The 26,140-nt window shown below is 42.1% G+C and overlaps 1 protein-coding gene across 1 annotated transcript in view; it reads right to left on the minus strand.

Moving 5' to 3' along the window:
* Positions 1 to 3,348: 3,348 nt before the first annotated feature.
* Positions 3,349 to 26,140, minus strand: part of LOC124142212 (endoplasmic reticulum metallopeptidase 1-like) — a 34,155-nt gene continuing 11,363 nt past the window's right edge. The window contains exons 3-14 of the mRNA XM_046510544.2: positions 25,319 to 25,424; positions 21,328 to 21,474; positions 18,196 to 18,288; positions 17,128 to 17,337; positions 15,878 to 16,107; positions 13,564 to 13,744; positions 11,940 to 12,130; positions 10,248 to 10,403; positions 8,277 to 8,482; positions 7,937 to 8,052; positions 6,737 to 6,921; positions 3,349 to 4,268 (exon numbers count right to left, since the gene is read on the minus strand). Coding sequence (XP_046366500.2) covers positions 4,098 to 4,268; positions 6,737 to 6,921; positions 7,937 to 8,052; positions 8,277 to 8,482; positions 10,248 to 10,403; positions 11,940 to 12,130; positions 13,564 to 13,744; positions 15,878 to 16,107; positions 17,128 to 17,337; positions 18,196 to 18,288; positions 21,328 to 21,474; positions 25,319 to 25,424 — 1,992 coding nt within the window. The 3' untranslated portion in view covers positions 3,349 to 4,097. The remainder of the gene's footprint in view (positions 4,269 to 6,736; positions 6,922 to 7,936; positions 8,053 to 8,276; positions 8,483 to 10,247; positions 10,404 to 11,939; positions 12,131 to 13,563; positions 13,745 to 15,877; positions 16,108 to 17,127; positions 17,338 to 18,195; positions 18,289 to 21,327; positions 21,475 to 25,318; positions 25,425 to 26,140) is intronic.

Genomic DNA, 26,140 nt, shown 5'->3' on the forward strand with positions numbered 1-26,140 from the left:
CTGTGCCATACCTTTTTTATTTATTTTTTATTTATTGGTTCAAGCAAATGGTTATATCTGGATAAATAATCTACAAAATTGTCATTAAAATACTAATTATAATGTGATTCAAAAATCCAGAAAATACTCCCAAAATGTGCCACTCAGCAGCCCACTCAGAGTATGTCCGTCTCAGGAGCTACAGTAAATATTTTACAATGGATCGACATCTGCGCACCTAAAGTGCAACAAAAGTACTATCAACGAAACATGAGTTTGACAGAACCTTGAGCATATATAACAGTGATACTATTTGAAAAATCATACAATTGTTATCAGTTTAAGATTTGAAGTTGGAAAAAACCGAGCATGTTTGACGGAAGATTTATGATTAACAATGATCAACAAATATGGTCATACAGAATATCCTTGACCAATTCCCTATAGGGGAAGTCAGCATCTGATGGAAGGACCTTGTGTAGGGAGCAGCCGTAAAACAAAACATGGCAGTGATGGTAGACAAATTCAGGCAAGTTTGAACTCACAGATAAAGGTTTGGACTCAATTTATGATAAATACTGATCTCTTTCAAACTATTTAATGAAATAAAATATACAACATGGTGAAGGTGCTGTATTGAGATACCAACAATGTTGAATACAGATATCAATAATTCTGTGTTGCAGATATCAATAAATCTGTGTTAAAGATATCAATAATTCTGTATTACAGATATCAATAATTCTGTATTTCAGATATCAATAATTTTGTATTACAGATATCAACTATTCAGTATTACATATATCAATAATTCTGTATTACAGATATCAACTATTCAGTATTACATATATCAATAATTTTGTATTTCAGATATCAACTATTCTGTATTTCAGATATCAATAATTCTCTATTAGAAACTGATAATATCAGATAATGATATGTATCAATAATGGCAAGTACAATCAATGTAGATAATGTTGTATCCAGATATCAATATTGCTGTATAGAGATAGCATTAATGTTGTATCCAGATATCAATATTGCTGTATAGAGATAGCATTAATGTTGTATCCAGATATCAATATTGCTGTATAGAGATAGCATTAATGTTGTAAAAAGAATCAGCATTTTGACAATAATCTCAATAACCTTTGCGTAAACGTTGGGACAAGGTACTCTTATTGTCCATTGCAAACACATTGTACATTAGCACGACCTCCAAATGTAAGATACCAATCACTTGGTTCACACTGTTGCAAAGCCATTTGGAATGATGTGTAAAAACCTTAAAACATTTCTTGCGTATTAGTAATTGAAGTTTGCTTCCATCGAAACTTGAAAAAAATATATAAAATAAAAATACTTATGAAACAACATGACTGATGTTTAGTGTTAAGATAAAAAGAACAGAATAAATAGAGTCATATTCGGACTGATTGTGTAAAGGTATGGACTAAATCTGAACACTTCCCCCATGATACAACAGGGAAAGGTATAATCACCATGTGATAGTTTACATTTACTCATACCCAAAAGACCTGTGAAGATCCGGGGCAAATTGCGTGGATCGATGCTCATGATATCAGTAACTGGATTGTGTAGTCAAGACTTGATTATTTACAGACAGCCATCATATAGCTGGAATACGGCTGAGTGCGGCATTAAACAACAAACAAACAAACAAACAAACAAACAAACAAACAAACAATAACCCAACTCTGCGGACAGCCCCATCAGGGTATGTACAGGCTATAGATAACTGAATTACAATCAGTTTTACAGAAATGGTAAATATTAACAATTAAAAACATATGCTATAAAAACAGCAGTTTAGCTATTCTTACAGGTATCTATGGAAACCAGGTTGATTGTGTTCAGTGGAGGCCATGTAAACAAACCAACTTGTACAAAAACTCTTCACCTAAACAAATTTAGCTTCAAGCTCCAATAATCTAAAACTATATTTGTAAACGTGATAAAAAGTAAATAACCTCTTGTATAAAAAAATAGGCAAACAACAAGTGATAAATCTTCTTCCAATTGGTGCTGTGCTAGACAAAGAAAATGGTGGATATGGCGCCTCACAGGGTCATACAATCCAGTGGTTGAAATTAAAAATGAAAGTTGACAGTTACGACCCTGTTAGTGACCGTATATATCTTGTTGCTAATTTTTGTGTTACAAGCCCCTGTGGTTGTTGGGTCCTTGTCACAAACCAGTGCTGTAGCCAGCCAGCAGTTGCGCCCCCTAGATTTTAAAAAAAAACCCAGTTTTGTTTGAATCAAGTTGGGGACAAGTGATACTTGTACAAATATTTCCCCCCCTGTCAAAAAAAGTTAACTACGGCCTTGCAAACCTCATGTTAAAACTGCAGTGAGGTCCCCAGGTTCCCACACTGTAGCAGTCAACATCAAGGTCCCCATGACCACCTTACTTCCAAAATTGACCAATCAAATCCACTGGATTATCAGAGAGAGGAATGCAGACAGCCATACAAAACAAACTTGCAACTTGTTTGTCAGAGTCACAGATGTCTTCAATTACCGTATTTGGCGTAATAAGCTCCTACAGCGATATGTGCTTATATATTGGCCAGTGAACAATCCCAATTAGCACCCCTTCCGATTGATGAATGTACACGAGACTTATTCATTCGTGTATAATATGCACTCGTGTGTTATATGCACCCTTAATGGGCACTTAAATCCTGGAAAATATATATATTGTGTATAATATGCACATATTCTTCTTTTGTATCATTTCAGGCTGTCAGCATAAACCATAAAATTTACGATCTTTCAACTCAATCTTTTTTTAACCAAAATAATATTCCAATAAGAGCACCCTTTTTCTAATTTTGAGAGAGCCCTGGGCACTTAATAGGTCAAATACAGTACTTTTATTTTTCTCCATTTTATATCACAGGTCAAGTACTATTTAATATAACTGTTCCAAAAAGTAATTAATGTGATTAAATAAATCTTACCAAGCATAACAAAGAAATGACATTTGAATCTTTGTCATGTCTATTTAATAGCTGAAACAAATCGCTATTCATCAATGAATAAAGAAAATGTTATATGTATAAATAAATAATAAAACGACTTCCACATGCTTACTTCTAAAAACAATTTCTGAACAGGTTATTACTTTGTTGTAACTTTATCAACCAAAGGAAATACTGACAATTCATTATTTGTTGTCACAGTTATTGTTGAACTCAAGTAAATATGGACAACTTATCAATTTGTTGTCAGCAACCCATGCTTGCCGTAAAAGGCGACTATGCTTGTCGTAAGAGGCGACTAACAGGATCGGGTGGTCAGGCTCGCTGACTTGGTTGATGCATGTCATCGATCCTAATTGTGTGGATCAATGCTCATAATATCAATCACTGGATTGTCTGGTCCAGACTCGATTATTTACAGACCGCCATCACATAGCTGGAATATTGCTGAGTGCGGTGGTAAACAATAAACCAAACAACCAACCAGCAGAGCCTCACACAGCAAGACTATTATGCTGCAATGATATGTATTGAGTGGAGGCAACTCCAGGACCTTGTCCCAACTGGGGATTATACATTAATGAACCTTAATATCACAGTTTTCTCTATCGTCCTGAAATGCAAGACCAGTATCAAGAGCTATGGTTATGCAAAGAAAGATAAATCAATTTCAAAAGTAGATGTCGATATAATTTTACAATTGTTTTGATTATATTTGCTTGTATATTGTTTGACAAGTGCATATATAAACGTAATGTTGAAAGGGCGAAACGCACATCCCCTGGACTGGGAAGCCACCGATGTAACGTTTGCTGAATGCTTCGCCTTCTTTCTCTTCCTTTGAATGTCCTTGATCTATTCAAACTGAGTAAGTAACTAAAATATTCAAAACGTTTGTCTTTGAACATGAGAACTTAAGTGTAAATCCAATACATAAAGTGTCAAAATACATGATTTTGCAAACCCAAGAATGTAGTTAAGGACGGTGATTGTAATTTCACTGAACTTGACCTGACTCAGCAGTATTCTACATCAGAACGTATAATTCTTGGTAGTTGCCTACAGCAGTTACTTATGCTTGTCTCGGGAGTAAACAGTTGATACTACACGCCTACAGAGTGTACATGTCATACGTGCAGGACCAACCCACATAGACTGTCCAGCCTGGAAGCTTGGAAGCAAATCTCTGGGAGTGCTCCGTCTTCTGATTGTTGCCGTGGAGGTAGTGGCCACCAAAGCCTATATCCACAATGGGGTCAGTCTTGTCCTTCTTCTGACTGACCTGGAGGGAGAGAAACATGATATAGTACAACAGCTGATTGACCTGGAGGGAGAGAAACATGATGTAGTACAACAGCTGATTGACCTGGAGGGAGAGAAACATGATATAGTACAACAGCTGATTGACCTGGAGGGAGAGAAACATGATGTAGTACAACAGCTGATTGACCTGGAGGGAGAGAAACATGATATAGTACAACAGCTGATTGACCTGGAGGGAGAGAAACATGATATAGTACAACAGCTGATTGACCTGGAGGGAGAGAAACATGATGTAGTACAACAGCTGATTGACCTTGAGGGAGAGAAACATGATGTAGTACAACAGCTGATTGACCTGGAGGGAGAGAAACATGATGTAGTACAACAGCTGATTGACCTGGAGGGAGAGAAACATGATGTAGTACAACAGCTGATTGACCTGGAGGGAGAGAAACATGATGTAGTACAACAGCTGATTGACCTGGAGGGAGAGAAACATGATGTAGTACAACAGCTGATTGACCTTGAGGGAGAGAAACATGATGTAGTACAACAGCTGATTGACCTGGAGGGAGAGAAACATGATGTAGTACAACAGCTGATTGACCTGGAGGGAGAGAAACATGATGTAGTACAACAGCTGATTGACCTGGAGGGAGAGAAACATGATGTAGTACAACAGCTGATTGACCTTGAGGGAGAGAAACATGATGTAGTACAACAGCTGATTGACCTGGAGGGAGAGAAACATGATGTAGTACAACAGCTGATTGACCTGGAGGGAGAGAAACATGATATAGTACAACAGCTGATTGACCTGGAGGGAGAGAAACATGATGTAGTACAACAGCTGATTGACCTGGAGGGAGAGAAACATGATATAGTACAACAGCTGATTGACCTGGAGGGAGAGAAACATGATGTAGTACAACAGCTGATTGACCTGGAGGGAGAGAAACATGATATAGTACAACAGCTGATTGACCTGGAGGGAGAGAAACATGATGTAGTACAACAGCTGATTGACCTTGAGGGAGAGAAACATGATGTAGTACAACAGCTGATTGACCTGGAGGGAGAGAAACATGATGTAGTACAACAGCTGATTGACCTGGAGGGAGAGAAACATGATGTAGTACAACAGCTGATTGACCTGGAGGGAGAGAAACATGATGTAGTACAACAGCTGATTGACCTGGAGGGAGAGAAACATGATGTAGTACAACAGCTGATTGACCTGGAGGGAGAGAAACATGATGTAGTACAACAGCTGATTGACCTGGAGGGAGAGAAACATGATATAGTTCAACAGCTGATTGACCTGGAGGGAGAGAAACATGATAGAGTTCAACAGCTGATTGACCTGGAGGGAGAGAAACATGATGTAGTACAACAGCTGATTGACCTGGAGGGAGAGAAACATGATATAGTTCAACAGCTGATTGACCTGGAGGGAGAGAAACATGATGTAGTACAACAGCTGATTGACCTGGAGGGAGAGAAACATGATGTAGTACAACAGCTGATTGACCTGGAGGGAGAGAAACATGATGTAGTACAACAGCTGATTGACCTGGAGGGAGAGAAACATGATGTAGTACAACAGCTGATTGACCTGGAGGGAGAGAAACATGATGTAGTACAACAGCTGATTGACCTGGAGGGAGAGAAACATGATATAGTACAACAGCTGATTGACCTGGAGGGAGAGAAACATGATATAGTACAACAGCTGATTGACCTGGAGGGAGAGAAACATGATGTAGTACAACAGCTGATTGACCTGGAGGGAGAGAAACATGATATAGTACAACAGCTGATTGACCTGGAGGGAGAGAAACATGATGTAGTACAACAGCTGATTGACCTGGAGGGAGAGAAACATGATGTAGTACAACAGCTGATTGACCTGGAGGGAGAGAAACATGATGTAGTACAACAGCTGATTGACCTGGAGGGAGAGAAACATGATATAGTACAACAGCTGATTGACCTGGAGGGAGAGAAACATGATGTAGTACAACAGCTGATTGACCTGGAGGGAGAGAAACATGATATAGTACAACAGCTGATTGACCTGGAGGGAGAGAAACATGATGTAGTACAACAGCTGATTGACCTGGAGGGAGAGAAACATGATATAGTACAACAGCTGATTGACCTGGAGGGAGAGAAACATGATGTAGTACAACAGCTGATTGACCTGGAGGGAGAGAAACATGATATAGTACAACAGCTGATTGACCTGGATGTGATTGTTCTTGGTTGCATGTTAAAAGTAACACCGTTTGGCTGCTATATAAATGATTTCCTTGGATTTATCAAAAAGGACAAGGTCAGGTTTGTTGGCGTGGATAGGTCTGAGGCTGTATACAGGTATATTCCAAAGATGATGATCATAATGATGATGATTATGATGATAATTATATGAAGATGATGATGATGATGATGATGATGATGATTAATTCCTATTATTATATGACATACATAGAACTCCACAGAAAAGTCCCAGCTGTCTTCTGACTCATGGCCATGGGCGTGGTAGAGGAAGTAGGTTGGTTCAGTTACGTGGTCATTGGTCCGCACTGGCTGGGGGTCGTGGGAGCCCATGGACCACCAGATGACCCGGACATCTGGCCTCGGCATGATGTAGCAGTTCATGTGATCTGGACCTGTCACAGTAACATGCAGCGGTCAGTCCTACAGGCAGTCCGACTACATAGCTTGTCATTATCTACTGCATGTATGGTAAATTGCTTGCTAAGGCAACTCTACCCCCTACATACTAGTAAACCCAAAGTGGCCATCATTGATGACAGTATGTGATTAAATGGTCTTTTCATAAGTCACCTGTGTGAGTGAGAGACTGAGTTGAAGCTTGCTTTCATATCATATCACCAGCGCTATTGTGGCATGGGACATCAATGTATTAGGAATGTCCAAAGTGTCACTGATCGTTAATGTAAGGCTAAAAAAAATAAAAAAAACCCCTGGTTCTCAGGCACCGCCTGCAATATCCTAAAGTCTGCTGCACGTTTCCTTTTTAATTTCCATTTTCCAAAAAATTAAAAAACCTAATACTTAAAAACAATGCGATACAAAATAGCACAGAGTTACTTCCCATTACATGTGCACTGCTTCACTGTGCATCTCGTGTTATGGTCACGGTGGCAATAGGAGTTTGTATGCTTGTTTATGAGTGAGTGAGTGAGTGAGTGAGTGAGTGAGTGAGTGAGTGAGTGAGTGAGTGAGTGAGTGAGTGAGTGAGTGAGTGAGTGAGTGAGTTGGGTTTAACGCCGCTTTTAACAGTATTCCAGTTATATCGCGGCGTGTAAGCTTGTTCCCGCTTGTTTATGAAGGGAGGCCGTTTCCCAGGTTGATGGTACACAACTGTTTATTTGGTTACATACTAGTTTGAACAAGCATAAAAAAACTAAAAACCACCGCCTGCCCACACTATATTTTCAACAGTCATTGCCTGAGAACCAATTCTTTTCTTTTTTTGTAATTTTATATTTGGGAAATTCCCTGTTGTGATAGACCAAAGATAACTGAATCGGGATTCAAACCCACAACCAATAAATAGTGGTAGCTTCAGCTATTTGTTATACTTTGGACTACTGGGTTATTCATATCCCACAACTATCATATTCTGAGCAGACAATGGAGTGTTTGAATGAGTCTTACCAGTGACGCTGAAGTACAGCTTCACTCGGTCTGGTGCTATAGTCTCTCGCTTTGTGACTGTGACTGAGAGTCGCCGAGTCAGGTTGAGCCGTGGAGCAGGGAGATCCAGACTGTCACTGCAGATGGTCAAAACACCAGGTGTCAGGGCATGAACAACGCATAATAGTATTTAACATAAATTATACAACAGCAATCAGGGCATGGACAAAACATGGTGGTATCTAACATGCTTATAGATCAGCAGGTGTTGGGGCATGTACAGTACAACATACACTAGTGAGACAACTGGAGAAACAACCTACACTCTTGAGAGAGCTTACACTGTGGTGCGGCAACTTACACTGCATCAAAGAGTGGCAAGACAGGGTAGAGGTAGGGCCTTCCGCAGTAGGCTCCTTCACAGAGGACTGGCTTGGCCTCTGCAAACAATTCTGGCACCTCCTTCTGCAATAGCCGGGGGCCTTTGTAGTCGAATGGAATGTACCACAATGAGGAGTCTCGTCTTATCACAGACATGGACTGGTCGTGGAACTGTCTGTCTATGTGCTGTAAGGCAAACAGGAAAACATGTCAACAGTTGAGGGTGTCGCGATACAGGGGTCACACGATACAATACATATCCCGATACAGAAGCTACAATATGATACATATCTTGATATTGCATATTCAACATTTTTTGCGGAAAACTAGACAGAATAGAGTCCATAGACTTGCTCATAAAGTTAAAAGACAACCAAGAAAGTTATGAAGAACTTAAAACATAGTTTGTACTTGCTTATTGATATCGATGCAAGATCAGGATGGACAATCAATATTTGGTTAAATGTAAACCGACACCAAATTAAATGCATCGGGTATTGTATTGTGCAAAGGTTGCTGACGATGCACCGGTGTACTGGTGAATCGTGACATCACAACTGTAGCAGGGCGTGGAGTCATCCCACAGATGACATCCTTACCTTGTCAGCTTGCTGATGGGGATAACCTCTTTGGTCATATGGACAAGGCGTCCGACCTCGGATCAGAAGGTCCGTGGTTGAAATCCCATCATGGGACTCGAAAATTGTATGGCCGCTACACAACCAACAATCATTACACATCACATATCAAGCATGTTCTGCTGCTGTTGCAAACACATCAACCATGTTCTGCAGCAGATTGTTACACATCAACCATGTTCTGCAGCAGCTGGCTACACATCAACCATGTTCTGCCGCAGATGGTACCACGTCAACCATGTTCTGCAGCAGCTGGCTACACATCAGCCATGTTCTGCTGCAGCTGGCAACACATCAGCCATGTTCTGCTTCAGCTGGCTACACATCAGCCATGTTCTGCCGCAGCTGGCTACACATCAGCCATGTTCTGCTGCAGCTGGCTACACATCAGTCATGTTCGGCTGCAGCTGGCTACACATCAGCCATGTTCTGCCGCAGCTGGCAACACATCAGCCATGTTCTGCTGCAGCTGGCTACACATCAGCCATGTTCTGCTGCAGCTGGCAACACATCAGCCATGTTCTGCTTCAGCTGGCTACACATCAGCCATGTTCTGCTTCAGCTGGCTACACATCAGCCATGTTCTGCTTCAGCTGGCAACACATCAGTCATGTTCGGCTGCAGCTGGCTACACATCAGCCATGTTCTGCTTCAGCTGGCAACACATCAGCCATGTTCTGCTGCAGCTGGCTACACATCAACCATGTTCTGCTTCAGCTGGCTACACATCAGCCATGTTCTGCTGCAGCTGGCTACACATCAGCCATGTTCTGCTTCAGCTGGCTACACATCAGCCATGTTCTGCTTCAGCTGGCTACACATCAGCCATGTTCTGCTTCAGCTGGCAACACATCAGTCATGTTCGGCTGCAGCTGGCTACACATCAGCCATGTTCTGCCGCAGCTGGCAACACATCAGCCATGTTCTGCTGCAGCTGGCTACACATCAGCCATGTTCGGCTGCAGCTGGCTACACATCAGCCATGTTCTGCTTCAGCTGGCTACACATCAGCCATGTTCTGCTGCAGCTGGCTACACATCAGCCATGTTCGGCTGCAGCTGGCAACACATCAGCCATGTTCGGCAGCAGTTGGCTACACATCAGCCATGTTCGGCTGCAGCTGGCTACACATCAGCCATGTTCGGCTGCAGCTGGCTACACATCAGCCATGTTCGGCTGCAGCTGACTACACATCAGCCATGTTCTGCTGCAGTTGGCTACACATCAGCCATGTTCTGCTGCAGCTGACTACACATCAGCCGTGTTCTGCTAAATATCAACATGATTCAGCTGGTTGTTCAGCTGTAACTCACCATGACAGCTGTTCTCTGACGTGACATTTGTTCATTAGTTGTTGAATAAGGGAAACCTAGGGGTGTGAGGACCACGAGTAGAAAGCCAGCAATAGACAGAAGACCCAGGATGCCCACCATCCGACCGATCTTCTTGGACGGATACACCATGCCGGCCTGGAACATCAGTTACAAACATCAATCATGTACATCGCGACGTACTACATACATATTGTAGTGACCATGTGACCCTATACACTCCATATACTGTAATACATGACATCCCTTCATCAGTTATTGCAGGTTTGCTTCACAGTTATTTGAAGACCAAGGGTGGCAGCTGGATACATCTGAAGTGAGTGAGGTTTAATTTCCCCAAATGTTGCAACAAATATGTTGACATCAGTATTTGCATATTGTACCTGTGTTGGGAATCAAATCTCTGCTGATGAACAAAAGCCTGACACAGTAGTCCCAGAGTTTGTGAGGAGGAGGACTGGGAAGGTTGTGTGGAGGAGGACTGGGAAGGTTGTGTGGAGGAGGACTGGGAAGGTTGTGTGGAGGAGGACTGGGAAGGTTGTGTGGAGGAGGACTAGGAAGGTTGTGTGGAGGAGGACTAGGAAGGTTGTGTTGAGAAGGACTGGGGAGGTTGTGTGGAGGAGGACTGGGAAGGTTGTGTGGAGGAGGACTAGGAAGGTTGTGTGGAGGAGGACTGGGAAGGTTGTGTGGAGGAGGACTAGGAAGGTTGTGTGGAGGAGGACTAGGAAGGTTGTGTTGAGAAGGACTGGGGAGGTTGTGTGGAGGAGGACTGGGAAGGTTGTGTGGAGGAGGACTAGGAAGGTTGTGTAGAGAAGGACTAGGAAGGTTGTGTGGAGGAGGACTGGGAAGGTTGTGTGGAGGAGGACTAGGAAGGTTGTGTGGAGGAGGACTGGGAAGGTTGTGTGGAGGAGGACTGGGAAGGTTGTGTGGAGGAGGACTAGGAAGGTTGTGTGGAGGAGGACTGGGAAGGTTGTGTGGAGGAGGACTGGGAAGGTTGTGTGGAGGAGGACTGGGAAGGTTGTGTGGAGGAGGACTGGGAAGGTTGTGTGGAGGAGGACTGGGAAGGTTGTGTGGAGGAGGACTGGGAAGGCTGTGTAGAGAAGGACTGGGAAGGCTGTGTAGAGAAGGACCTACCTGGAAGCCTGCAGCAAGGAAGACTGGGAAGGCTGTGTAGGGAAGGACTGGGAAGGCTGTGTGGAGGAGGACTGGGAAGGTTGTGTGGAGGAGGACTGGGAAGGTTGTGTGGAGGAGGACTGGGAAGGCTGTGTAGAGAAGGACTGGGAAGGCTGTGTAGAGAAGGACCTACCTGGAAGCCTGCAGCAAGGAAGACTGGGAAGGCTGTGTAGAGAAGGACTGGGAAGGCTGTGTAGAGAGGGACTGGGAAGGCTGTGTAGAGACGGACTGGGAAGGTTGTGTAGAGACGGACTGGGAAGGCTGTGTAGAGAAGGACTGGGAAGGCTGTGTAGAGAAGGACTGGGAAGGCTGTGTAGAGAAGGACTGGGAAGGCTGTGTAGAGAAGGACCTACCTGGAAGCCTGCAGCAAGGAAGAATGGGAAGGCTGTGTAGAGAAGGACTGGGAAGGCTGTGTAGAGAAGGACTGGGAAGGCTGTGTTGAGGAGGACTGGGAAGGCTGTGTAGAGAAGGACTGGGAAGGCTGTGTAGAGAAGGACCTACCTGGAAGCCTGCAGCAAGGAGGACTGGGAAGGCTGTGATGACACTGACTGGAATGTCAGGAACCACAACTCTTCCAAGCCGCCCCATGATGGGGATGAAGAAGTGTATGAGGGCGTAGGTTATGTAGACTGTGTAGAATGCCGGCACAAACAGCGAGGTGAAGGTCATGAGGTAGTATGCTGAATGGTTGTCTAAAAATAAGAATAATGAAAAAAATAACTTTTTCACAAGCACAATCAACAATTAGTCCAAGTGATCTAAAAGAGTGACTATGCACAGCCAATCAGCAAGTTTGTTTCAAGCCATTCAATCACACCTTGTTTTAACTTAAAATGTTACAATGTATACATGTCTGGACCTTAATGACAACCAAAATAACTCAGAGGCTATTTCTTAGTTTCACTCAAGACACCAACTACAACATTGAGAGCAAGGCAGGTAATAGGTGATGGACTGAGAAGCAGGATCCCTCTTTAAAAAAACATAAACTTTTCATGAGATGTTAATAATAAGGCCCTAACTAAAATGAATCTTAAAACCCCAAAATATATCAATGGCTAAGAGATTAAATTGTTGTCAGAATTCAGTCCTGACCAGACCCGCCAAGATCCGGGGTAGAATAGGTCTTCAGCAACCAATGCTTGCCGTAAAAGGCGACTATGCTTGTCGTAAGAGGCGACTAACGGGATCGGGTGGTCAGACTCACTGACTTGGTTGATGCATGTCATCGATCCCAATTGCGTGGATCGATACTCTTGATATCAATCACTGGATTGTCTGGTCCAGACTCGATAATTTACAGACTGCCGTCATATAGGTGGAATATTGCTCAGTGTGGCATTAAACAAACAAACAAAACAAAAACAAAATACAGTCCTGACCAAACGCCACACTATGGATTATCTCCCTTTGATTATGATGAAGTTGGCACCAGCTGAATGTCAAGCAGACGATGTTATACAAGTTGAGTGCTATTTTGTCGGAGTCTAATTCCTGATAATGTGAACCATCAACGCCACATTCTTTATGTTCTTATAACAGGTATACAGTGATCCCTCACTACAAAGCTACCTTGGGGGTCCAAATCCTGATCGGCAGTTTAACCGAGGTGGTGTCATATGGGGTAGATGACCAACACATGCTTGCTCTGACTACTGTATTTTCTTGAGTATAGTGCGCACCCAAGTATAATGTGCACCCCCCTCTAGCGGATTCAGTATTTTGAAAAAAAACCATACGGATATTATGCACAGAAAAAAATTACACCGTGCCCATTCAGCGAATTCTGGTAAACGGACAGGTGATAAGAAACTATACTCAGGAAAGTATGGTACCTAACACGTTGCACGAGCTACGCTGCATGTTTCAGAGTTTGAAAAGAGATTAGAACAAAGTAGTCGTTTATTATTCATAGTGTAAAAAAATATTTTATCAAGTGTTATGCTCAGAAAAAACACACAGTGTCCCTAAGTGACTTCAGGTGAACAAAGAGGTTAACAAACTTGGTAAATAAAAAGTTGAAAAAAATGAAATTTAGCAAGAACTAAATGATGATAACAAGGAAAGTGACCCACCTCAGAAAGTGATCCAAGTTAACGATGTCCCAATAGCTGCCTGTACCTACCTCTGAATGTGATGCTGAGCAGTCTGCTCATCCTGTCCCTGATGATGATGGGGAACATGACCCACAGCAGGATGACGTAAGATGACATGATGTTGTGGTACGTCAACACTGACAAGATGGACGACAAGAAGAGGAGGTTGGCCTCGAAGAACAGTGTTTCCACACGCCATGGATCCCAGTCCTGTTGAAAGATTGTCAGCTGTCAGTCAGTTTCAGTACAAATGTACTACTATGTTTTCAACTATTTATTATTTAAGGGTTGCCAGAATCTGTCAACCAATGAATCGTTTGAAAGGCATTACTTCAATGTTGACGGATTTTGTCTACTTTGTCAATTTGCCTATGTCTTAAATTCATTCATTTTACTGTACTAAAGGCCAAAGACCCATAGTACATAAAGTCTTCAAAGCATTATTGATGAGAGTTATACACATCTTAATACCTCTCACAATTTGAATTAATACACTAGAAATTTCGGAAACTTTACATTTAGTTCTGGTTGGGATAATGGACACAGAGAAGCAATACTGTAATAAATGTCACAATGTTGTGAAAGTAATTGTTCCCTTTTTGTCATTAGGCTAAAACAAATAATAGTCCTTGTTCAAAGGCACTGCTGCATCATCATAAAGTCTGACGCACGTTCGTTTGTATTTCCATGTAAAAAAGAAAAATATCCTAATACTTAAAAACAATGCGATCCAATATTGCATGCAGTAACTTTAATTTACATGCACACTGCTTTACTGTGCATCTCGTGTTATGTTCATGGCGGCAATAGGAGTTTGTATGCAAGTTTATGTAGGGAGGCCCTTTCCCAGGTTGATGGTACACGACTGTTTATTTGGTTAAATACCAGTTTGAACAAGCATAAAAAAACTAAAAACCACTGACTGCCCACACTATATTTTCAAAAGTCATTTTATTTTTTTTAAGCCTTATATAAAACAGTTATACAGAATATGATATTCATCCTCAGGTACCCTACATCTTTTACATAAAACATCTTCATCAATAATCTCATACCCCTTTGAACTAAATACCTAGATTATTACATCCACTTCTAAATTCAGTGATAATTCTTCTGTAAGCACATGATTCAACCTGGAGTAAATAATATTCACAATCCCAAAGTAACTTGGTTGGTTTGTTGTTTAACGTCGCAGCTATATGACGGCGGTCTGTAAATAATCAAGTCTGGGTCAGACAATCCAGTGATTAATAACATGAGCATCGATCCACGAAACTGGGATCAATGACATGCATCAACCAAGTCAGCGAGCCTGACCACCCGATCCCGTTAGTCCCCTTTTACGACAAGCATAGTCGCCTTTTACGACAAGCATAGTCGCCTAGTACGGCAAGCATGGTTTGCTGAAGACCTATTCTACCCCAGATCTACAGGGGTTAATGTATTACCATGTAGCATGGCTGGCCAAACCTTTGTTGCACAATCACTAATTCTTTGCTGAAAGGGCAATGTAAACAAAGCATTATCACCGACTTCTTGTGCGCCCCACACATAGCCAAAGCTAAAGTTAAATAATAAACTTTTAATAGGTCATGCCCAATTTGGCTGATTTCTATTGGCCACAGATCACAACAGCGTGGCATTGATATGTGTAACTAGTTGGTACAACTCTTAGCAGACCGAGACAGTACTTTACACACTTAGTGACACAGACACCCTATAATTGACATCTTCCAGTTTCTCCCTAAGCAACACAATTTGATGGCATATACCCTATTCCAAAATAAATTTACAAAATTTTCTGTGGATCATTTTTTACTTATCATGAACTGTATGCCCCCATATTTTAGCCCCATATGTCAAGATTAGGGCTGGCTATCGATATAGATCATAGAGATTAATAATCGTTAACAAAATATTGATCAATTATGGATAAATATCGGAGAAGTAACTTTGAGCAAAAATGCGAAAAAGTCCGAAAGAAATCAACATACTTCACACCACTGGTGAGGTGCAACACATTTATGCATTGATTACTTTGTGGACATTTAAGATAACAAAAAACAGTTGCTTCCATCTTTGGCAATTGACATGGTTGACAATAGCAAGTCTGTTTCGGTAAATTTAAACTGTATTTCATCACAATGGTTTGTGTAAGGTATTATCGATAATACTATTTTCATATCAATAATCGTAAATATTTCTTCCAATCGAGGATAATTCCGACCATCAATCTTGTTATCCAGTCCTATTTAAGATCAGTCAGCACAATATATCACTTCATAAACAGATGAACCATTCGTCCTGGCTTCGTCACTGAACATGCTCTGTCCCATGACTTACTCTGTACACTGTTTCCTTGAGGAAGAGGTTGACCCCAAGGCCACACGTCACTCCCGGCAAGATGAAGAGCCAGCTGATATTATGGATGTTGGAGTACCAGGACATCTCATGGCCAACCATGTTCAGCAGCAGCGCCACCGTCACAGCACTTGTAACCACAGCAACCCACGTCAACATTATACTTATTACTGCACCACTGATTTGAACAGCATAGGTCACAATTCCAGGACCTGAAATCGACCAGTAAACCTCCTCAAACAATTGCAGACATGATGGAGTTGGTTGGTTGGTTGGTTGGTTTGTTGTTTAAAGCCGCACACAGCAATATTCCAGCTATATGACGGTGGTCTGTAAATAATCGAGTCTGGACCAGACAATCCAGTGATTAATATCATGAGCATCGATCCTTGCAATTGGGTTCAATGACATGCATCAACCAAGTCAGCGAGCCTGACCACCCGATCCCGTTAGCCGCCTCTTAGGACAAGTATACAAGTAGTCGCCTTTTACGGCAAACATGGGTTGTTGAAGACCTATTCTACCCCGGACATGATGGAGAGGGGACCCAGTGCCACTCAATGAAAAATAAATGAAATCTGATTTCTACTTGGACATACTTTACGTACATTGAATAGAAAATGCAGTAATAACATATCAAGAAATGAAATAAAATAAAATTGGGTTCTGTGTTGTAGGATCAAAGAGAGAGCAATCTCTTTAAAATCAGATCTTAGTTCTCGTTACCGCTAAACAAAGATCTGAGGACATCCCATTACAGGTCATGTCAGACCGACCTTGCGCTAACTTTGACCGACCAATGGAATGACCAATCAGAAGGCAGCTTTCTCGTGCTATACGGCACTAATTTCAAATTGGCAACTACGCTTCGAAACATATTTTGACAAATTCTCGATTGCAAATTTGAAACCTGAACAAAAAAACATTCTGGAATGGCTAATAGATGGTCTAGATTGTAAGGATTCAGTCGTTAAACATGTAACTATCGTTCGGAATACCCAATGTTAAAGTTTTCGAGGTGCCGACCATTTTTTTGTAAGTAGATATCCTCAAGTCTTTGGCGTATAGATACTAAAAACGAATCTGGATTGTTAGGTACACATTGATTATACCAAATATACCCATAGCCGCATTCATTTAATATCAAATTTACATGATATACCCAAATCAGTTTAATCCATTTATAGATCTGCTAAAAACAGACCACAGTCCTCTTTGTACTGAAGCCTTACTGTCAGAGTCTGCAGTGATTTTTCTGAAAATTGAGAGAAGGACAACTGCAACGATGCTCCAGTTGATGAGAACGCCGACTCGCTGAGGATAGGATATCATGAAGTAGCCAATGAAGTCGAAGAAGACCATGTTCCCATGTTTATCTTCACCAGGGTCAATCACTTGTTTACTCGTTGCCAAGGTTACCAAAAGTGCTTGCAGATTCTCCCCTGGAAAGAGACTCACGTGAACCCCAAACATTGACTTGCCGAATACTTATAACATGTAGGGTCAGGCTTTTTTTATTTTTAGGATTACGGATTTTTTAGCCCAAAGTCTGGGGTTGGAGGAGGGGGAAAAAAAAGCCAGATGCATTTTTTGTAATGCTGAATGCCTCTGGCATACTTTATGAACATATTCTGTGGTCAAAAGACTGCCATTTGTGATGATAAAGACCCTTGTAACAATAAAAATTCTACCACTTACAACATGGACAATTGTCAAGTGAGGCTATTCATGTTCGGCTTCGAGATCAACAAAGATCAATTATGTATCTCTTTACAAGTTGAAAACGGTAAATTCATATGTTTTTTACTAAAAGGTGATGATAACCAATAAAATAAATGACTACGCGGCTATCGGTGGGGAAAAAAATGGAAGTCTGATTTATACATTCGGCAGGTCCGTAATCCGAAAAATATAAAACGCCTGGCATAAGGACACATTTAAAAATCATAAAATCCCTCAAACAACTTTTACAATAGTTGACCTGAAGCAGACTTTCAGGAGAATCGGGGGGGTTGTCTTCACAAAACGGACATTTCATATTAAATTAATAGTGCTTTTGTAATTTGTCTTTTCAGGGAGGGTCATAAAAAAATTGACAAGTAGTAGAAGGCTAATTTATTTTCAGTACATAAGAGCAATCAAAAACCTCTAACAACCTGTAAAAAATGACCGGTCCCAAACCCCACTTTTGAGATGAATGGTGGCTATATAAATGCAATAATCTTTGAAAGGCTTTAAACCCAATTTCCCATCAGTTTTGAGCTGAATGATGCCCTGAATGCTGCTGCTGCTGATATTACCTCCTCTCTGCAGGCACCCCGGCTGCACCATGTCGGGCCGGTCATACTTGGTGTGGTACACATAGCCATTCTTCACATGGGCAATATCAAGGCCTGGCAAACAACAAACAATGGTTGAGGGAAAAACAAGTTATAACAGCATTACCTGATAAACTTAGTGGCATGTATAACTAATACTTTATTACATACAGTACCTGGCCTCAATGCTTACCTGGTAGTGGCGATACTCATTTTGAGGAGTGAGTGAGTGAGTTGGGTTTAACGCCACTTTTAACAGTATTCCAGTTATATCACGGCGTGTCAGCTTAATGTGGGAGGAAAGCCTGAAGTGATGCAGGTCCCAGACGTTTACCACTTCGGTGAAACCCACGAGCACGGGTATGGTGCTGACAAACCTAGAAACATAATCGGGGCGAACTGGGATTCGAAACCACAATCATAGGTTTCTGGAGTGCCCAAGGGACGCAACTCTGCACAGCGAATCGCGGCGCCTTAGACGACTGGGCCACCTGTGCCCCCCTCATTTTGAGGAAAGAGAATAATCCAGGTTAGCTAACCTAGTGCACTACATGTAGTAGCAGGCATTTTCCGGGATTCCAAAGTCCCCTTGGCAGGCAAATTGGGAAACATTGGTATTTTGTTCACACAATGCCATTTAGAAAGTGGTCAAACGTAATAAATGTTATATTTGGGATAACACTTTCCTAGTAAAGTACAGATTTTGTGGAAGCCTCGGTGGCTGAGTGGGTTAGATCGCTGACTTGGTGTACTGGCGGTTAGGTGCCTCACTCTGGCGGTGTGGGTTCGAATCTCAGGTCGGAAAGGACTCAACCCCCTCTCCCTAGAATCTGTACTTCACTCAGAAAGTGTTATCCATAATACATGTATAACATTTGTCATTTATTTAATGTTCTTATTTACCTAAATTTAGAGGAATTTTAGAATTTTAACATTGCATTCAACATGTTCAATCCCATAAAACTAAGTCTTAAAACCTCTTTCTCTGTAGTGGTCCTGTAGTCAGTGATATGCAAGTCACCTCTACTAAGCCATAACATTAGTTGTAACTATAACAGCATAACCAGGGACATCTAATTTGGGAATATTCAGTGACATTTGCTTCGGACTCGGGGCTGAAAATCACCCTCTGATAAGGTCTCGATACATTCCTCAATACAGATGAAACAATCCTATTAAGTAGATAGATGGTTTACACATTCATACAGATAAACAATCTTACTTTAAGATATCAAGTCCATAATAAAGACTGATAATGTATTGGTGTTGTCCTAACATAACATGAACACTTGACCATGTTGACTTGAATTTGTGACTGTTTATCAGGAAAGATGGTTTTGATTTCGTTTGTTTGTTTGTTTGTTTGTTTGTTTTTTAAAGCCGCACACAGCAATATTCCAGCTATATGATGGCGGTCTGTAAATAATCGAGTCTGGACCAGACAATCCAGTGATTGATATCATGAGCATCGATCCACGCAATTGGGATCAATAACATGCATCAACCAAGTCAGCGAGCCTGACCACCAGATCCCGTTAGTTACAACAAGCATAGTCGCCTTTTACGGGAAGCATGGGATGTGAAGACTTATGCTACTAGGATCTTCACGGGTCGGTTTTGTTTTCAATGTAGTATCAAATTACACAATCATACTTGAAAGAGTACTATGATACAATATCATGAAGATGTAAATCATTTGGTTGGGTTAATCTTAACTAGACTTACACTTGTTTGAAATTTCAACAGACATGGCAAACCTCAAATTATTTCCGATTCCTGTGGCTATAAACCAACAGACATCAACATACAAAAGACAATACAAAATTTGATCCACTATAGCCACAGAAATCATTTAAAGCTGCTCACAGGAAAACAGTCTAATAAAATCTGTAGGTCAAGGCATGATATGGGCACATTTTGGCCTACAGGTTATGAATCATTCAAAAAATGAGGAAAACCTTACAAATCATTATCCAAGTTACATACAGTACATATATGTACATGTGGATGAGAATAACACTTTCAACTTATAACAATTGTGTGTTTGGTACGACCTCCATTTTCAGTTTCTAAAGATACATTGGTGAGACAATTTCTTAAACATTTTTTTTGAAGATGACAAGACTTGCATAATACAATAAATAGTGTTTCGAATATATGTCTATTTCTATTAAAATTATCAGAAAATATAAAAAATATAAAAATTGTAAGTTATTCAATGATTTGGCTAAGAAAGCAAATTCTGTTGCATCTATGTTTTCATAAACCGAAAGAAAGAATTAGGCCACACCCACTACATGCACTAATGGATTATTGTTTCCTGATTGGCTGACAATAGAATGGGCGGGGCTTGTGTTGCATTACTGAGCTGAATAATGTCACTGATTAAGTATTGTCGTTTACAGATTTTTTCTGTGTAGGTGATCAAAAAAGCAGTCAGTGAAGTTATTATTGTTGATGTGTATCTATTTTAGGGCTGGGACGGGTAACTCTGGTACTCGGGTCGGGTGGGTACTGAGGAGGACCCGGGTACCCACAGGACTACCCGGGCCTGTGGTTAGTCACGTGATATATTGTTTAATGACAAAAAGTATCTAAAACTCTATGTTTAAACTGCATGTCACTGATGTTCGCAGTTCTTCCTGACTTCTACGCCCATTCCTTCTGACTTTCATATGTTTGAATAAAAATAAAACTTCAGTCAACTTCAGTGTATACACCAGATCATTTTATACGTGTATCTAAACACATTCTACCAGAGCTACGGTCAAACTTTTCCCAATCGGACAGTTTGTACCTACCTCTTGCGACCTACAGCGGGTACCTGGGTAGGGTCTGGTAATAGGGGGGTGAGGTAGTAAATTTGGACTCGTCCCAGCCGTAATCTATCTATAGGAATTGACTTCACTATTTGTCTGCATTTATAGAACAAAAATGGAAAAACCAGTGTGCACAATTTGCAAAAATCTGTAAATTCTCATATAATTTTATTTACATAAGCATTTAATGTGAAGGAGTAATGTAAAACGTACTAAATAAATTGGTTTAAAATTCAGTCTTCTGTAGAGTTTGGACATTACTATCCAACTGCAGCCATGGTTGCCGCCCACTCACCTGGGAGGTTGCCGTAATCCCGAAACACTCGGAAGTCAGTGTCCGACGGGACGAGTCCGCTCTGGAAGATCTCCTGACAAACTGCTGACCCACAGGGGTACTTGGCCGAGTCGGCGTATGCTCTCACCAGCCACGGATGCTCTGGACCTGCAGCAGGGTAACCATGGTTACACAGACACAAGAGCTGGACACCAAGTGATGGTAATTTAAAAACTAATTGATTCTGATCAATTTCCTTAAATGAAACAGGAGCACAATATAGGGTAATACACTTGGAGTGAGGGTGATTTTTATTCGTCAGTCAACATTTGAACCGCAAGTGATGTCATCCTCTCGTTCTCCAGTCGGGTTAAATCTCATAAACTGGGATGTTGTAATATCCCCAGGATTTTATAAATACAACTTCTGTTCATATTGTTATATTATGAATGTTTCTCGCTAGAAATTTATTTTGCATTTTAACACAATGTAATGAAATGTAAAATCATAATTACAAATGTTTTCTTTAAATTTCTGCAGATCGAACACACAACCTTCGTATCTGTAGCCCAGTGTGTGTAATACTAGGCTTCAGAGGTGACGATAAATCACAATGCTTTTAAGAATGTCTTTTTCAAGTACTGTACCCCAGCAACAGATATTTTATGCCTGTTTCCTTCGGTTCATGGAAAGTATGTTTTAAGTTTCTCTTTTTGGTTTATAAGTTAGATAAAACACTTCCCCTCAGGTTTTTATCAGATCTATAACCTTCATCCTTGGGATAAAACCGTAGGGCTGATGCCCAGTCGTGTAAGGTGCCGAGATTCGCTGTGCAGAGTTGCGTCCCTTGGGCACCCCAGAAACCTATGATTGTGGGTTCGAATACCGGTTCTCCCAAATTATGTTTCTAGGTTTGTCAGCACCATACCCGTGCTCTTGGGTTTCACCGAAGTGGTAAACGTCTGAGACCTGCATCACTTCGGGCTTTCCTCCCACATTAAGCTGACACGCTCACTCACTCACTCACTACCCACATATCATGGCAGCCTGTTAAATTTGCTCCACGGCCAGGCAAACCAGCATCATGAGCAGTGATCCAGGCCTTGAGTTTATGATGACACAAGCATTGTTTCAACCAGGCCACACATTGTTACTGCCTTGATAGTAGTAGGCATGAGGTACAGGGACTGCTACAGACAATTCTGGATGGGGATGGGGAGGGAGGGGGATCGAAAGGGGATATATCATATCTCTGAGCTGTACTCTTTACACTAGCATCTCATCTCAGAAATGAAATATTTTACAGAAAAACAGTTGTTAAGTTATCTTAATAAAATATAAGAAAAAGGAGCCCATGGACTCTTCATTTTGAGAAATGCAGTAATCTAGACTATTACAGATTTGCATAGGCGGTATTGGATACAGCTGTTTCTGGGTCTGTATGACTGACTGTCTCTCTTAGGACAAGCCTGTGTGCTTTGTGTGGTAATAGATAGTCAGATCAACACTAATTTGTTACGCTCTTGCTGCTGCAATTGTTAGCTGAGCCAGTGATAATTGACGGAGGGTCAGACTGCCCGTGTTGATGCTGATGATTTGTCATCGGATCCTGTCAACCTGGTACAGGCAGGTGTAGGGTCCCCAGTCTGACAACATCACAGGGTGTCCAGAAACAAGTTAGCTCACAGAGTTTTGAACATACAGGTTTTGTTAACTGATGCTGGTCAGACGGCCCGTGGTGACAGGTGTGGGTTGTTTTTGACTCCCTATCTACCGAGTATTGATAGGTGTAGGGTTCCTGGATATTGGTAGGTGTAGGGTTCCTGGAAATCAGCAGGTGTAGGGTTCCTGGGTATGGGTGGGTGTAGGGTTCCTGGATATTGGTAGGTGTAGGGTTCCTGGAAATCAGCAGGTGTAGGGTTCCCGGGTATCAGTGCATGTAGGGTTGAAGGGTATCGGTGGGTGTAGGGTTCCTGGGTATTGGTAGGTGTAGGGTTCCTGGGTATTGGTGGGCGTAGGGTTCCTGGGTATCAGTGGATGTAGGGTTCCTGGGTATTGGTGTCCGTAGGGTTCCTGGATATCAGTGCATGTAGGGTTGAAGGGTATCGGTGGGTGTAGGGTTCCTGGGTATCGGTGGGTGTAGGGTTCCCGGGTATCAGTGCATGTAGGGTTGAAGGGTGTCGGTGGGTGTAGGGTTCCTGGGTATTGGTGGGTGTAGGGTTCCTGGGTATTGGTGGGTGTAGGGTTCCTGGGTATTGGTGGGCGTAGGGTTCCTAGGTATCAGTGGATGTAGGGTTCCTGGAAATCAGCAGGTGTAGGGTTCCTGGGTATCGGTGGGTGTAGGGTTCCTGGGTATCAGTGGGTTTAAGGTTCCTGGGTATTAGTGGATGTAGGGTTCCTGGGTATTGGAGGGCGTAGGGTTCCTGGGTATCAGTGCATGTAGGGTTGAAGGGTATCGGTGGGTGTAGGGTTCCTGGGTATCGGTGGGTGTAGGGTTCCCGGGTATCAGTGCATGTAGGGTTGAAGGGTATCGGTGGGTGTAGGGTTCCGGGGTATTGGTGGGCGTAGGGTTCCTGGGTATTGGTGGGTGTAGGGTTCCTGGGTATTGGTGGGTGTAGGGTTCCTGGGTATTGGTGGGCGTAGGGTTCCTGGGTATCAGTGGATGTAGGGTTCCTGGAAATCAGCAGGTGTAGGGTTCCTGGGTATCGGTGGGTGTAGGGATCCTGGGTATTAGTGGGTTTAAGGTTCCTGGGTATCGGTGGGTGTAGGGTTCCTGGAAATCAGCAGGTGTAGGGTTTCTGGGTATCGGTAGTTGTAGGGTTCCTGGGTATCGATGGGTGTAGGGTTCTTGGAAATCAGCAGGTGTAGGGTTCCTGGGTATGGGTGGGTGTAGGGTTCCTGGGTATGGGTGGGTGTAGGGTTCCTGGGTATTGGTGGGTGTAGGGTTCCTGGGTATTGGTGGGTGTAGGGTTCCTGGGTATTGGTGGGTGTAGGGTTCAAGGGTATCGGTGGGTGTAGGGTTCCTGGAAATCAGCAGGTGTAGGGTTCCCGGGTATGGGTGGGTGTAGGGTTCAAGGGTATCGGTGGGTGTAGGTTTCCTGGAAATCAGCAGGTGTGAGGCCCGGGTATCAGTGGGTTTAAGGTTCCTAGGTATCGGTGGGTGTAGGGTTCCTGGAAATCAGCAGGTGTAGGGTTCCTATGGATTTAGGCACCTGAGGTATCAGCGAGAGTAGGCTTCCCGGGTATCAACAGGTGTATTACAGCATGGTTCCGAGTCTGATAGCATCCATTATGTTTATTAACGAGTTGAAAACTTGCGTCTCATTTTAAGCAGCAGCAATTCTATGACCTTTTTCCTATAAATGGAAGGTCAGAGCACCAGTATTGAAGTTGTGGGGCTTCTAATCTAGGGTGGATCCAGCATTTCTAAAAGGGAGGGCACCAAAATATCAAAACCCTCTCTCAGATAAGTTAACTGCCATTTTTGTTGTTGTTGTTTAACTCCGCATGCAGCAATATTCAAGCTAAACGATGATGGTCTAAAAATAAGCAAGTCCTGACCAGACAGTCCAATGATTGACATCATGAGCATGTTGGGATACGATGACATGCATCAACCAAGTCAGCGAGTCTGACCACCCGATCCCGTTAATCTCCTCTTGTGACTTGCATAGTTGTTATCAGACAAGGGACTTTAACAATTATCTGATACCCCCGGAGGACAAACAACTGACAAAACCCAACCCTGCCAACACTGGCAATTAGCAGTGGCCAAGCTAAGAAACACATGTCTGTAACTAGTTAGCTGTGGTCAGACTGAATATCAGTCAGCTACAAATGTGCATATAGAGCTAAAAGAACCTTCATATTTTTTTTAAAATATTCAATAATGAGAATATTCCAAGTTTGTACAGGAAAAAATTATTTAGATTTTTTTAATTCCAAAATTGTATGTGACTGGGACTCTACCATGTAAAAGAGATATAATGTGCCTATCTGAGTCGATGGCTACCTGTTTGGAAGACCAGCTCCCAGCCACCAGCTCCTGCCGAGTCCAGATTGACAAATGCTCGGATTTTGTCTGCCCATCTGTGTTGGGTGATGAATCCATGACTTGCCTGAAAACAAAGCTTGGACTGTAAGTAAAGGACGTTGTGCTGATATGGACAGGGATCCTGTTATTATGATTTGTCTGTCTATCTGTCTTTCTGTTTAACACTGCACTCAGTTATATTCCAGCTATATGACGGCGGTCTGTAAATAATCGAGTCTGGACCAGACAATCCAGTGATTAATATCATGAGCATCGATCCACGCAATTGGGTTCAATGACATGCATTAACCAAGTCACCGAGCCTGACAAACAGATCCTGTTAGTAGCCGCTTACGACAAGTGTAGTCTCCTTTTACGGCAAGCATGGGTTGCTGAAGACCTATTCTACCCCGAATCTTCACGGGTGAGTTATTATGGTAATATCACAGCCGCAATGAGGAAAAAAACCAAAACTGATGCAGACATGTTTACTACTTTGATGAAACCCATGAGTGTGGCTATGGTGCTACCTGACCACGGATCACAATCAGGATGAATCTGAGATTCGAACACTTGATCTGTGGATTCGGGCCTGACCAATGAAGATGCAGCTAGTGGGTGAGTGAATATTGTTTTATGCAGCATCAGCAAATTTGTAGTTGTTCCTAATCACAAGGACAACTATACACTCAAAACATGTCTATACTAGGGTTGACTGAGCATAGAAGGAATTGTGTAAGCATGGTTGGTTGGTTGGTTTGTTGTTTAACTCCGCACTCAGCAATATTCCAGCTATATGAC

The sequence above is a fragment of the Haliotis rufescens genome, unplaced genomic scaffold, assembly GCF_023055435.1.
Source record: "Haliotis rufescens isolate VD_foot unplaced genomic scaffold, xgHalRufe1.0.p SCAF_2, whole genome shotgun sequence".
NCBI lineage: Eukaryota > Metazoa > Mollusca > Gastropoda > Lepetellida > Haliotidae > Haliotis > Haliotis rufescens.